We start from the raw sequence: 15,825 nt of genomic DNA on the forward strand, positions 1-15,825 counted from the left end.
GTGGGGTACTACTTTTACTCATAACAGTAGAGATGTTTCTGTTTTCGACATGAGAAGAAACTATAACCCAAATTTTTTTATATGAAGGTGTACATTATAATTAAAATAGACATCTCACTAGTTTTTAGGAAATTCTAAATAATTTACACTACTAAAAACAAGATTCAAGCATTCAGTTGCATACGTTTTTTTAATACGCATGCAACTGATTATTTTGAATTCTATTTTCGATACCGTAAATTGTTCAGAATGTTTCGAAAACTAGTGGAATGTATGCTATAACTACAATGTATAGTGTCATATAAAAAAATTAAAATATAATTTCTTCATGTGTTGAAAACAGAGACATGCCTACTGATAGGGGCAAAAGTGACACCCTACTATAAAATTTTTCTAAATATATATGTCTATGATTCTAGTTTTCATTAAAAATTCATCTTGAACTCCCAAAAACTAGCATAACTAGTTTCAAGATAATCCTCTCATGCAGGAGCTAAAAGTGAGCTTCCAATGCCAAGAAAGGAGAAAGCATTCCAGTCATATGGTTTTTTTTTGAAAAAATCTAAAGATTGATTTGTGATCATTATTGGGAAACAAAAAAAAATTTAAAAAGGAACATAGGTATGCTCTACCAAACTTAATCTATCTAATTTTTGTTTAAAATATTTGATACTTTCTGATACATAAATTAAATAAAATATTAAACTTTATATTATATTTATTTTTATTTGTTTTAATATGCCGAGAATTCGTCTACTTCTCCGATCACTAGAAGTTCAAATCCTCTAGTTTTATTTCCTAATAGAATTTTATATATCTAAAGGTGAAGCGGGAAATTTAAGTTAGGTGGGCAAATATAACTATAATCCTCATCCAAACTAAATATATTATATATATTTTTTTAAATTATAAGAACCAATTAAACCCTAAAAATGTATAATTGGAATTATTAATCTATCTAATTATGAAAACTTTAAATTATATTATTTCTATTTGTTTTATTTTTTGAGTAAAGCTCAAAAAACTTAATTATTAGAAGAAAAAAAAATAGTGGATACTCCTGTCTATCCAAATCAGTTAGATTGAACACTATAACTAAAGTTATCACCCAAATTCAAAATATAAATTATTAAAATTATAACTTTATATAAATTCATTAAAACCCAAAATTACTTAAAAAATTTAGTGAATCTAATTGTTTTATATGAAATATTTGATAACTTTTCAGGCATAAATATTTGATAAATTTATGCCGTACATAATTTTACCTATTATAACAATACTTTGTTTAGCAACCAATGACACAAAGCATACCCACTGTCATGGTAAAATATCTTTATATATTAGTTTAACCGTTTTTATTTTTTCGGTCCATTCTAATAGAATCTTACAAATATTTAATAATTATATTAATATAACTTTAAATATTATTATTATCAATAAAGATAATCCTAATTTTCATTTTTTTTAAGTTTGTATAAGTTAAATTTAAATTTCAAATTCAATATCTCTTCTATATAAAAAAAATGGGTAGATAACAGAAACTATTGATTTTAACGGTTTGTTTTAGGGGTGAGCATCTAAACCGGTAAACCGTAGCGACTGACCGCACCATACCATACTACACTGTAAACTGCGGTGTCAAAAGTGGAATGGTTCGGTATGGTTCGTATCTTAGCTAAACCGCGTGGTGCGGTGCGGTGCGCGGTTTGGTGGTGTAAAATTTTGGTTTGCACCACACCGCACCGTATACTTACAAATATGTTAAAAAAAATTAAACTTTACATATATACCATTTTTTAGTAACCTAATCTAAAACTAGGAGCCCACTTAAATTAGGGTATAACTTTATTCTCTAACACATCATACACACCAACAACTTCTTCATCTCTCATCTCATTTGCGCCTCCTTCCTATCACCTCTCTATCTCACATATATTTTTTAACACACTTACACCGTAGAAAACCACCCAAACCACATTGCAAAAAATGGTTTGGTTTGGTCGGTTTGGTGCAACGAAATCACATCGTACGGTGTGTTCTAGCTACTATACCGCACTTATGGCGTGGTGTATTAAAAAGTGTTCAACTCGCCCAAACCACATCGTGCATACCCTAGTTTGTTTTATTAACTTTAACAAAATATTCTAAATATTTAACAGAATATGCATTTTGGATTAATTTTTCATTTAATATGTTTATCTGATTCTTTTATATATAATATTGTTTATTTATTTGAATTTATATAACAATGATACAAATTTAACAGAAATAATTAATAAAAATTCTATAAATAAAACTAAATAGATGTGCATTGTATGTTGTTCTATCTAGTATAGTATATCGATAAGTACTTATGATAGATAATTATTATACAAATCTGGAATGAAAAATTTAAATGTGATGTTTTCTTAATTTTTAAATATATATATGTTTAATATAAATCTTTATATATAAAAAATATGTATAAAACAAATTCTTGGTTCCTTTAAAACCAATTAAAAAAAATATTGTAGACTAAATATTTAATAAGTATATTAATATAAATTTAAATATTATAAAATATCATTATTATGAAATATTATAAAATATCATTATTATGATAGTATTTGATAATTATATTGTTATAAATTCAAATATTATAAAATATCATTATTGTAATAATATCTAATACATAATTCCAATTTTTATTATTTTTTTATCATTTATGTATATTTAAAAAAACACTTTACTCTTTTTTATTATTACTTAATCTAACTTATATATTTATATAATTAAATAAATAAACGTTATAAATACATTATATACAAATGTAACGTGTACAAAAAATGTGAATTTGTAAAAGTAGAATATCATCATTCTATTAAAAATAAACAATTACTGATGTGTGCTCTAAAGAATATTATGGTGGAATGCTTTGTACCTTAACTAAAGATAAGTAGGGCAATTTAAAAACAAAAAACTATAAACAATATTTTTGGTTTAAAATTCATTTTGTCATTCTTTTATTCTTTTATAATATATGACATTATTTATTTATTTAAATTTATATAATAATTAAAATATATATTAATATATTTTCTAAATTAAACTAAGCAACCTGCATTCAAGTTGCATTGCTTTCACCTACTACATATGTACAACTTTAATTTTGAGAACCAACACTTATTAGCTGGCTGTTTTCTTCAGTTTCATTTCTTAATAGCTGACTGTTGTCTTCAGTTTCAATGTATATAGAGCTAGAACTATCACTACAAGGGCCATAAGTTGACATGCTTAGGGTAGGACTTGGGTTCTGCCAGAAGTGATTCCTAGAGCTTCTGTGCTTGGAATTAGTGGAAGAAAACCCAGGATCAGACAGTAGTTCTTGCACCGCAGTTCGGCCTTCGAGAATGCTTACTACTTGCGACATTGTTGGCCGAAGTGTTGGGGAAGCATTGGTGCACAAGAGAGCAACATTAAGCATTAAAATTGCCTCCTCTGAAGAGAATTCTGATCCCAAAGATGGATCAACCAACTCCAATAGATTCCCTCTCTCTTGCAAAACATAAGCCTAACATGAAGGAAAAAAAAGTTGATTATGTCATGAGCATACTTCATCAACACTACTAGTTTGAAATTATGAAACAGTTCATTGATTATTACCCAGTCAAGAAGGTAAACGAAGTCGTCTGGCCGGTAATTCGAGTTGCTCTTTCCACTGACTATCTCCAATGCCACAACTCCAAAACTATAAACATCAGCTTTGTCAGTCAAGTAGCCACGCATTGCATACTCCGGAGCCATATAACCACTGCAGGAACCACAGTCGAAAAGAGGTTTTAGTATGATGAAATATAAACTAATTTCGGGCAGTTTTTTTTATGTATAGAAACACATACATAGTCCCGGCAATCCGAGTGCTGATGTGGGTGTTGTCTCCTTCATTGAGCTTTGCCAAGCCAAAATCAGAAATTTTAGCATTGAAGTCCTTGTCGAGTAACACATTGCTTGTCTTGATGTCCCTATGCACAATTTTTATCGCGGACTCTTCATGGAGATAGACCAAACCTCTAGCAATACCCATGCAAATTTTCTTCCTGGTAGGCCAGTCTAATCTCAGTCTATGAGATGGGTTCTTCCCTGTATATGATTAGAAAAAGTTATGTTAACTTCCTTTTGAGGTGATTTCTATTTAAGCAGCAACACAGCTAAGAGAACTGATGGACTTACCAAAAAGTGCTCGGGATAGACAATTGTTTTCCATGTACTCATAAATCAGAATCAACTGGTTCCCTTCAACACAACAGCCGTGTAGCTTTACAAGATTTGGATGTTGCAGGGCGGAAATCATCCCTATCTCATTCACAAATTCACGATTTCCTTGCTTTGATTTTGATGAGAGCTGCTTTACTGCAATTATGGTGCCATCTGATAATTGACCCTGCATTGAAAAAATAGAGTTCCCATTGATGGTTAGTTTTGCCTACAAAAAAAACATACTAGTTACATATTAAGTGCTGAAAGTAGTCGCTCTAAAATTATGACAAATTCTTGCCGCACTGCACATGGTCTTTCTTCGATTGCAGCATCTACAAAGTACAGATTTTAACATACAAAACCCAGTAAGAATTAAGACATTGCTATGAAGATGTTAATGTACATCCAAGAGATACCGATGGATAATATAGATTTACTATCTCAAAACCCCAATGAAACTGGAAGGGGAGTAGTGCTCTGCCACAGGTATTGAAGTGGCAGAATTTATCAAGTTTAATCAGTAGTTTCTGCAGCAAAATACAAAATCTTCCACAGCATTTACTCCTAAACTTCCAAATAGTCTAACCAATTAGACTGGAAAGGACAATATTCATTTGCAGAAGCAGTTTTTACTTTCACTTGCAACAAATTTAAAATGACCAAGAACAATGAGTAGAAAGAAAAAAACAAAGACAAGCATAAAGTAACATACAAATTACAATTACCTTGTACACTGCACCAAAACCTCCCTCCCCAAGTTTGTTTGCAGCATCAAAGTTTGTTGTTGCAGTCTTTATCTGTCTCAAAGTGAATATCCCAGTTTGCATATCCATATCTCTGAATTCTGTTTCAGATGTGAAAGAGAAACAATTGAGATTTGAAAAGAAAAGAAAAGAAAAATTAGTAGAATTCTGCCATAATCTTTGTTGAGAGTGAAAAAAAAATACGATTTTCGTTTTCATTATAAATTCATCTTGAACTCCCAAAAGCTAGCATAACTAGTTTCAAGAGTATTCTCCCATGCAGGAGCTAAAAGTGAGCTTCCAATGCCAAGGAAGGAGAAAACATTCCAGTCTTATATGGTTTTTTTTAATTAAATTTAAAGATTGAATTATGATCATGTTATTTATTCGAGATCTACAAATTCTGCGCAGCCATTGTGTTAGTAACAGTTGGACATAAAAAAGTCATGCAATATAATTACTAGAAGGGACTTCTTTTGAAATTATGAGTTGAGTAATTTAAGCTTGTAGAGTTTGAAGTTTGTAAGTTCATGCCTTTGTCTGTGGAAGCTTTTCCTCCCAGGCAGCCCTTCCTCCTCAGAATGACTAAGATTAGCAGGCCAAGAAATAGGGAAGTAACCAATATCCCCCCAATTGACAGGACATTAATCTTTTTACCTATAGCTGAAGGTGAAGGTGGTTTGAAGTCTGCAAAAGGGTAAGTTGTAGACAATTTGATAAGAAAAAGAAAAGACTATACATATGTAAGTATTTCAATGCCAGAAGTTTCTTCTCCACAACAATATATTAATAGAAATGTGAGGTACATTGGGAATTCACGGCACTTACTAGGATCTACTGAAATGGCTGAAATCAGAGGACCATAGAACCCTCTCTCTGGGATTCCTGTTGTCCCTTTCCCAGCCCAGTAAAAGTGAATCTTTAGTGTATTACTTGTGACAGATACTGTAAAATTCTTCACAATGGGTTTACCAACATCACCAGCTGCCTCTTTTATATTGAAATCTTTCAGGACCAACTTTTCCTATATGCAAAAGAATTAGCTGAATAACTTACTACTCACAAACAGTGGACTCTACCATGTCTTAGAGTCATTTTAGTTACCTGGATATAGACATCAAAAATGCGCTTTCCAAGACTCAACAATGACCTGTCATTAGTGAATATGATCTCAGCAAAGTGAAGCCTTACAGTGTAGTTTCCATTCATGAGACAGAGCCCATAGTAGGTGACAGAGAGAGGAGAGACACGTGCTGTTGTATATAACTCGGAAATGGGCCTTGAGACGTTAAGAGCAGAAGTATTGGTCAGAGTATAGATATCATCATCCATGTCATTGTCCACGAAGTACCCTGTGCTGCTCAATGCCCAGTCCTGGCCCGAATAATACATTGCAGCACCTCTTTGTTCTCTATCAGCCTCAAAAAGCTGCCCATTGATGTTTACCTCCTTTCCGCCACAATTAATGTGCAAAGAATATCGATCTGTTTCAATTAAAAAAATATCATCAATGGCCTAAGATTTGCAAGGATTTTAAACATCCTATTAGACAACTATACATTGCAGAAGAGTACATTTGATTCATTTGCCAAAAAAAATTCTTCCATGAAATGAAAACATTGATGGAAGAGCAGTGCATCTTATACCAAAATAGGGTGGTAAATTAATGTACTTTCTTGTTGAAAAATACAACTTCACACCTAAGGACATCTTTAAATGCCAATGCTAAATTGGGCATGCTATAATGTCAAAATGCTAAATTTGACACACATTCTATTATGCTCCCATATGAATACACACCATCTAATGTTATTATGCATTTAAACATTATACAGAAGAATGATAGATTAGCAAGAGCTGATATGGAAATTCGTTTAATTTTTCTTCCACTTTAGAAGAAGTTATTTCAAACTTTTGAACACTTCATATCTATCTTTTTTCACTACAATTATACAAAATATTGCTTATCAGTTTCATATTTTATTTCTAATCATCCCATGATCATGATTGGCAGTACCCAGTAAATAAGCTTTATTTGATCACCCTTGCAAAATTTAACAGGACTATTCTTTTTCTTTTTGAATATTAGTAAGGTAAAAAGAAGGTTAACTAAATTTGTTTGACTTAGTTTACAATAAAACACTTGATTGATCAGCAAAAAATGAGCATCGAAAACTTACAGAGTTATATACTTACCATGATTTCCCGAAGAACATGGAAAATTTTGTTTTAGGCATGGATGGATTTTTCTGCAACACACATACACGCTACTTATGACTTGGAGGTAAACAGGGCTTTCAATGGAAGTTAATAAAACAAAAGTAATTATATATACAGATTGAGAAATATATTAAATTATGTACATATAAGTCCTTACAGTTTATCAGCTGAAGAGGAGTAGCTTTCTACAAGGTTTCTGAATAAACACACAATGTATTAGTAACCACAGATTGGAAGAAAATATTAGATGTCGCTATTCGTTACTTACACACTTCCTCGGGGACATTCTGTAGGACTTGAGTTATCCCAAGTCAAATTATTGTAAGAGATATCCCTGCAAAAGAAGAAAAGAAGTTAGATAAATAAATAAATAAAATTAGAAAATCAGTATGGTGATGCTGAATCAGTGTTTTACAAAAGGAAAACATAGTGTTGTAAATTAAGAATTTCATTCTTCATCTAATAATTTTGTGTAATAATAAAATATTGGAGTTTGTGACGACCATTTCTTAATTATATTGTATCATTGGTGCATCCTTTCTATTTCAACTCCTAAAAACTACAAAGGTTATGTAACTGGAACCAAGCAAAAATGAAGCCAGAAATCCTACACCATAAGGAGATATATGAATTGAAGAATGAGCCAAAGAAGAAATCATACACATTGTCATTTCTTCCAAGCACCCAGCCTGGTAATTTTCCAGTAAGCTTGTTCCCTGTCAAAAATCTAAACAAAAGAAAATAAACATTGTATAGCATTAATGAGAATGGGGTTGCATGCAAGTAGGTTTAGGTCATTCCTCTGGCTTACATGGAATCTGCTTTTGACAGCTGCCCAAAAGAGGCAGGAATTTCCCCAGTCAACTCATTATAGGTGAGGTCGCTATATTGACAAGACAAAGCGCGAATCAGTATCCATAAACAACAGAACATAAAAATGGAATGTATCAAACAAATTCGAAGTGTAATAGCCCAAATCAGTCTCTCTAGGTAATAGCAATGTCCAATATGCTTCTTTGATTACTTACAGGCTCTTCAATTTTGTCATTTGTCCAATATAGTCAGGGAGATTACCATGAAGTAAGCACTTCCTCAGTGTCCTGAATCACAAAATCAATATTTTCATTTCTATCAGTTACAGTAGGTTAATTGAGAGGATTAAATCATATAAAAAAAGTCTTGTTGGCAAGGAGTCCAACTCACAGTGTTCTCATAGACTCCATTTTAATCAATGGTGGAAAAGGTGACCCTTTGTGTTTTAAGTCACTTATCCTCCTAACATTAGAGAAAAAGCTAAGTCATATGCTCATATAATTTGAAAGAAGAGAACACTAAAAAGTGAAAGCTGCATACAGATCCGTCAGTCTTGCCAAGGCAGATATGCTAGGAGGAATAGGCCCCTCAAGGGAGGAACCCTGTATATGCCTGCAACATGCAGTGAAAACTTTTGGATCAGCAAGAAATTGCACTATGAATTGAAATAAAAATAAACAAACAGAAACTTACAGTTTTTCAATCTTCGTCCACTTTCCAATAAAATCAGGTATTCGGCCTGAGAAATTATTGTCACAAAACCTCCTAAAATATACACAGGAAAAATAATTTAATATGGTTCCTTGAAAATCATTGTTTACAAGCTTGCATGATCAAATTCTAACAATTTTTTTTTTTCAAAAAAATTGAAGCTTTTGATATACACATAATGAGAATGTACATCTGTATACATGCAAGGTTATATTTGTGCTGATGGATATGTATATTTGTGTATGTATGTACATCTACTCTTATGCTACTATAATAATTAGATTTCCCTCCAGCACAAAGTCGCATATAAAAAACATTTATAGGCATACTTGTGGCCATACATAAACTGTACACATAAGCTTTTAAGTACTGGTGTGATAAACTGGCCTAGTATTAGCAGGAGCTAGAAAAAGCTTGCCCCATATCTTATGTGGTGATATAAAATTTTGATTGACCTGTTTTGGTCGACAAAGCTAAAGACTGATTAAAAAAAAATAGACAAACTTACACATCAGTTAGGTTGATCAACTTGGCCAATTCCACTGGCAATACTCCAGTGAAACCATTTGAAGATACAACACTGAAGAAAGGTAATGATAGCTTTTGTTAAAATCAACAGTTGGAAAATAGTAATGAAAAATAAAATAAAAATTGAGGTACATAATAAATTACAGTTTCTGCAGATTGACCAAATTTCCAATTTCTCGAGGAATAGATCCAGAAAATAGGTTCCCCTCAATGCTCCTGTAGTTTCACATGTATCAATATATTAGTTTTTTTTTCAGCAAAATATGTATATATATGTTATAAACAAATCTTATGAGGTATTTCAAAAGTAAAGTTGAAAGGGTGGCAAGACCAATATCACAAAACGAAAACAAGTTGGACAATGTTTCTTTCTTAATTCACGTCAATAATATGCTAAGCTTTTTCTTTCTACGAAAGTTATTTTCATTTTGGAAGTTTCTCTTGGAATGAAAAGGTTAGAAAAGTGCTCTGATCAGTAATACACTTGGTTGGAAAGGAGTATGTACCTCAGATAATATGAAAATCAAATATAAACCAACAACTCTTTATAATACTATATACACCATTAACAATATAAAAATTTATCATAAGGACTCAACATACAGGTTCAAGAGGGTGGTAATATTGGTTAGAACTTTTGGAAATGGACCAGACAATCTGTTCCCCATAAAAGAACTGCATACACATTCAGCAAAACAAGAAATTAGTTAGCTTCCTCGGATTAATATAAGCTTTGAAAAGGAAATAATAAAGTGTGGTTGCTTACAGGTCAGTCAAGCGCATAGAAGACCATGCTCGAGGAACAGATCCATTCAAGTAGTTTCGACTCAAATCCCTGTAAGAGAAGAACAAGCAAAACTGGTGAGTGAGGATTGATTGACAGATAAAATGGAAAAAGGTAAAATCAGTTCATATCAGATAGGATTACTGGTTTCACTCACAATGATTTAAGATGAGAAAACTTGGAGAACTCTGCTGGAACAGGAGCTGATAGATTCATTCCCTTCAAAGCACTGCAATGTTATTTTTCAAGTACATCAATTAAAAACATTTATAAATATCTACATTGGATACAAATTTTTTGGCTTAAAGTTCCTCATTCATAGCTTACTTGTTCATCTTTGTCGTTAATCAGACCAAATAAAATAAAACTCTTTAATTAAACTTGCATCAGAAAATACTACTAACACAACTATCAATTAATTCTCCACCCTATAAGTGCAACACCCCATTTCACCTTAGCAATTGTGAATGTTAAAAGACACAGTTTAGCCAACTAACAATTTCCAGTCTGTAAAGCAAACTTAGTCACAGTGCAGCAAATCATTGTGCACTAGTGTGTAAGAGTTTCCATTAATGTACTTGAAGCATATACATTTAACATTTGATATATTTCTCTTCATTTCATTTGATAAATTTTCATTTTCACATGGAAAATTAAGCTGTGAGACAGCTGACTGCAGTCACCACCAGTACAACACCAGTCAATTTCTCATGGACTGGGTCAACGTTCCATTCCATTGGTGTGCTTTTAGCAAGAGGTAAAATTCTCTTTGGGCGGGCCCACCACCAAGAGCAGCCAACTCTCTCAAAAGATTGAAATTTTTTAAAAATATGGAATTTCAATAACAAATATATATAAAAAATGGCTTAACTAAGTTTTAATAAGTTAACTTTCAAAAAGCCATAATTATTACGGTTTTTTAACCTGATTAATTTTTCTTAAGTACAATTTAATTATGTGAAAAACTATAATTTATTTGTTAACTTATCCATTAATATGGAAATCTAAAGTCATAAAAACATTAACAAATAGAAATTCTCATATAAGTAACAAGTGGCAAAAAAAAGTGGTATAATTTCCACTCAAAGGAATCAAAAACTACCATGTAAACAGAATGAAGAGCCATAACGACGACTAATTTGTTGTCGTACAATCACATCTACTTATTAAGATATTGATTATCTCATTCATACTAAATTAATAAACATATAATTCCATTTATTTTCCTTTCATCATGCTGGATTCTTCAATTAAACATTAAACAAATGAATATCTCAAATTCTCAACAGCAAAACCCACGTGCCTTTCCTTTTTTCTCTGAAAAAAAGTCTCAAAAGACAACTCATTAGTCGTTTTGCCTCGTCTCTCTTCACGGATCCAAAATAAAAAGTTGCAGAAATACAAAATTAAAAAAGCATGCCCCATAAGAGGTTGACCAAGAACCAATACAAATTCACTCCAAATAAAGTAATGAACAAAATAGTATGAACTCTGAGAAGAATAGAGAAAGAGAGAGAGATTTGGAGTAAGAGTATCAGTACATGCTTACGATGTGGCAAGTGGAATTGTTATTGAAAGTGCAGTCACAGATCACTGAGCTCCCTTTCCCACCAGTTATTGGTTTCGAGCTTCCTTCTTCACTACACGGATCTTTCCCAAAATTCCAATCTTTCTCCCCTAGCTTTCTTCCTATTTCGTTCAGAACCTTCACTGTTCATTTAACAAAACCCAGAACCAATAATGAATTAAAACGAAGCATAATGAAACAGTGCCTGTTAGTTTCTTGAGAAATGAAGGAAAAACAAAACCTTTTGGGGATAAAACCAAATGGGCAATTTTGAAATACCCAGAAAAACAATCTTCACCATTTTAGTTGATTGAAAAGCTCAAAACTTTAGCTTGAACAAGCACAAATTGAACACTACCCATGAACCATTTTCTCATCTTTGTTTCCTCAGAAACTAAATGGGAATTCAATGAAGTTTAAGGGAAAGTACCTTCTTGGATGTGAAGTTTAGCTGAGGCTGCCAATCCAAAACTTGCAAATATGCAAAATAAAGTGGTAGAGAAGAGAAACAGATTCCGCAGTACTATGAAATCAGCTCCCATTTTCGGTCAAATTCTTGGTTTAATTTTTTCCACTGAAACTTAATACACTGTCTCTAGTATCAATATTAATATCTCACATCCAGCTTTGGAGACTAGAAAAAAATAAAAGAGATCGTCTTTACTATTATTATATCATAGAAAGAAACTGGTAAGTGGGACAGTGGCGCTAACACACACAATACAAATAATAAAACTCTTAGTTTTGGTATGTGTGGATGGAGACTTTATAATGGTTTTTTTTTTCCCTTTATTTAAAAAACAAAAGCTTATAATCACAAATTCATCAATGCGTAAAACTATTTGTCTTTATATGGAATTATAGATACGTGTGGCTCTTATCCTCTCTCCATATATAAAATAAAAATATATAAAGCTTGTGAAAAATATGGACAAGATATTACAAAAGTTCTTGTAGAAACAAAGTATTGTTGGGAGTTGGTTCAAATTTAATTAGTGTGAATGGCTAGTACTTGGAGATGTATATTTTGCTTAATGTAACATGGTTTTTCAAAGGCAAGAAATAAAAGTTTATGCTTAAAAGAATAGTAATAGTAGTAAAATAGAACAAAAAGATTGGAGAGAGAGATGGGTTGATTGGTCAATTTTCAAGTCTTGATTCATAATGCCATTTTTGGGTCAACCAGATTCATAATTAAGAGTAAGAAAACGGCTTCCCTATCTTTAGTCACAGGTTTAGTGAGTGGATGAGTTAAGTTTCCATATGCAGAAATTCTTTTGTATTTTACTGCTTGTTAGGGTATTTTTTTTTTTTATATATACACTCAAATTCTAATCATATATTTCATCACATTCTTTTTTAGCTATCTTTTCTAAATGATGTTTTAGGCATTAAGAATGGAGAGAATTATTCTTTAGATTAAACACTAAGTTGCAAAGATTTGAATCTATAATAATTTTTGACATAATACTATATTCATACTTACAACTTATCAATACTCTTATTTTGTTATAATAAAAGCAAAATATTTTAATTATATAAAAGGTTATACTATTTTAAATTTCTTTTAATACAGTTTGAACAATTATTTTCAAACAATTACAGATGAGATTTTTAGTTTTGTAAAAAATAATAATAATAGTATTGCACCTAGATAGGTACTCGAATATCAGCTTTGACATTATTGAGACCCTAATGATTAAATATATATTTTTTGAAATAAATAAAGATTAAATTTAGGGGCCATAATTTATTTTAAATTTTAATAAAATTATATAATTATAATTTTTTATAAAGAAAACATCAGTTTGGCCTAAGTGTTTTATTTGAATATGCTATTGGCTCCAGTGTTTTGTTATATGACAATTTAGATATTATATTTTATAAAATTAATCAAAATAGTACCGTAGATTCAAATTTGGTCAAAATATTTTTAAATATTATATTTCATTTTTAGCTCATCGCGATCACCTTCTCTACTAATGTAAACTCTTCTCATCTCTAACGATCCAATAAATAATTTTATAGTTGAAAATATTTTAATAAAAAATAAGTTTATGATATTATTTTGTAAAACATAAAATCTAAATTCTCTTTTAATAAAACACATTATGTATTCCATAAAAATAATGGGATGAAAATAATATATTTTTTTATATATAAAATTTTACAAAGTGGGCGATTGGGCTAAGGGGTCCTAAGGACCTAACCTACCTTTAATCCAGGACCCTATAAATAAGTCAGTACCCAATGGTAATGATTGCCTGCTAGCTAGCAAATGTAGAACTTCACTTTTAAAATAAAATTATGATCATTCTTGGAGATATTTAAAGGAGGATATTTTTTAATATGAAATGTTGAATAATGTATTTAGCCGTACAACTAGATTGGGTCAATCCATTATTTTCTTTTTATTATTATAAATAAGAAATTTAATTATTTGATATCTTGCGTTTTTGCAAAATATTATTTTGGTATCTTATTTTTTCAATAATGTTCATATGGTAATTTATATTTTAAAATCATATATATTGGGTACCCTAAACTCAGATTTGATAAATATAATTTTGTCAATATTATATGTAATTAAATAATTAAATTTAAATTTGAAACACATATAATTTAGAGCGATTTGATTAAATTAGTAAAAAATTATTAATTAATTTTGAGTTTAGAGTACTAAATATGTACGATTTTAAAATACAAGATACCAAATTTATGAGCATTATTGTAAACATAAGGTACCAAAATGATAATTTATAAAAACACATGATACAAAATGTTTACCTATCCTTATAAATATAAATATGACCTATTGCAAGAAAAATTGTATGAGATAATTTGTGTCCTCACTTTTTGATTTGAAAACTCAATTTATAGTTTTAAAAAATACTCAATGATCACATTTTCTAAGTCTTCAAAATTTTCAGAAATATGGTGATGTTTGGTTGTGGGTAATAAAATATAATGGAAATGAATCAATTTTAATTTTATTTCTTTGTTTGGTTGTATTTTAGAGTATTGGAATGTCATTCCAATAGAATGATTTTTCCATCATTTTTGTGGAATGATTATTAATCCATTTGAAAATGAAAGAAAAGATTATTCCAATGCAAGCTTGAAAAAAATTTAATAATTTTTTATCAATTTTTTTATTCATATTAAGTTTTATTCCATTATATTTTTATTTATTTTCTCATTCTCATTCTTATTCATCAATTTTCATTCATTCCAACCAAACGACACCTATCAGTCTTATTCACCTAAAAACATTATTTTCATTTATTTTCTTATTGTTGTTTATCAAACACTGTGGTTTACATATAATTTTGTCCTTAGTATTTTCTTGTGTCAACTTACATACTCCTCTTTACAACAAAGCAATTAAATAAATTACAAACTATAATACAGTACTTAACCTAAAAAATAATAAAGATATTATTAAAAGAATGTATTTTTTTTTATAGAAGAAGAAAAAAAAAAGTTTACTAAATTTAAATATAAAATCATAAATAATAGGGAGAACAAGTTGACAACCATCTTTGCTTCCTATTGACCATTTTTCATTTATTGAAACCAACACAAATTCACCGACTACTTATTAATAGATGATTCACTTTTCCTTTTTCTTGAACTAACAGCAATTGACAACTACAATTGAAACATGTCACGTTTTGTTACATTCATATTTATACATGCATATAAATATTTATACATGGCATTTTAAATAAATAATTTTAAAAAACAGAATAATTAATAACAAACTAATTTTTTTAAAAATATTATACCATTTCTAATTTATTTTTACCCAGAAATAAACACGTAGCTTTATTTTCCCATACTTTAGAGAAAGAAGGGGAAAAAGAAACTTAAGAAATCTAAGCTATAAATGGCAGAGAACCAGAGAGAGATAGAGAGGGCAAGAACTTTCTATCGGTGGAGAAGACAATTCGCAATAAGAACGTTGCGATTCCCTATGGACACAGAGACAGATAATGGTAAGTATATTTGCCCTAAATAGATACATACATTGCATTAAAGTCACCAATGTTCACAAATGCATTGGAGCTGAGGCTGGTCTACAAAATCAGCTATATAAAGTTAACTTAGTCTACTTTATTTGAAAAGGCTAAATTAATTAGATCTCAAGACGAAGAGCACTCTTGATAGTCTACTTTATTTATCAAAATACATTATTAAAATCCTATTATTTTTTATTT

General features: G+C 30.4%; 1 protein-coding gene across 1 annotated transcript; it reads right to left on the reverse strand.

Annotated features, from left to right (window-relative positions):
• Positions 1-2,974: 2,974 nt before the first annotated feature.
• LOC133817329 (probable LRR receptor-like serine/threonine-protein kinase At1g07650) lies at positions 2,975-12,333 on the reverse strand. Its single transcript, XM_062249816.1, has 24 exons — positions 12,036-12,333; positions 11,580-11,748; positions 10,196-10,267; positions 10,021-10,089; positions 9,858-9,929; positions 9,399-9,470; positions 9,235-9,306; positions 8,709-8,780; positions 8,556-8,627; positions 8,406-8,477; positions 8,231-8,302; positions 8,014-8,085; positions 7,864-7,929; positions 7,471-7,536; positions 7,360-7,398; positions 7,179-7,231; positions 6,087-6,466; positions 5,811-6,006; positions 5,517-5,669; positions 4,965-5,083; positions 4,213-4,423; positions 3,882-4,122; positions 3,646-3,793; positions 2,975-3,553 (listed from the first exon to the last, which is right to left on the reverse strand). Exons 1-24 carry the CDS (start codon positions 12,145-12,147, stop codon positions 3,146-3,148), a joined length of 3,078 nt encoding a protein of 1,025 aa, XP_062105800.1. The 5' UTR covers positions 12,148-12,333; the 3' UTR covers positions 2,975-3,145.
• Positions 12,334-15,825: the final 3,492 nt, after the last annotated feature.

The sequence above is a fragment of the Humulus lupulus genome, chromosome 2, assembly GCF_963169125.1.
Source record: "Humulus lupulus chromosome 2, drHumLupu1.1, whole genome shotgun sequence".
In the NCBI taxonomy this organism is placed as follows: Eukaryota; Viridiplantae; Streptophyta; class Magnoliopsida; order Rosales; family Cannabaceae; genus Humulus; species Humulus lupulus.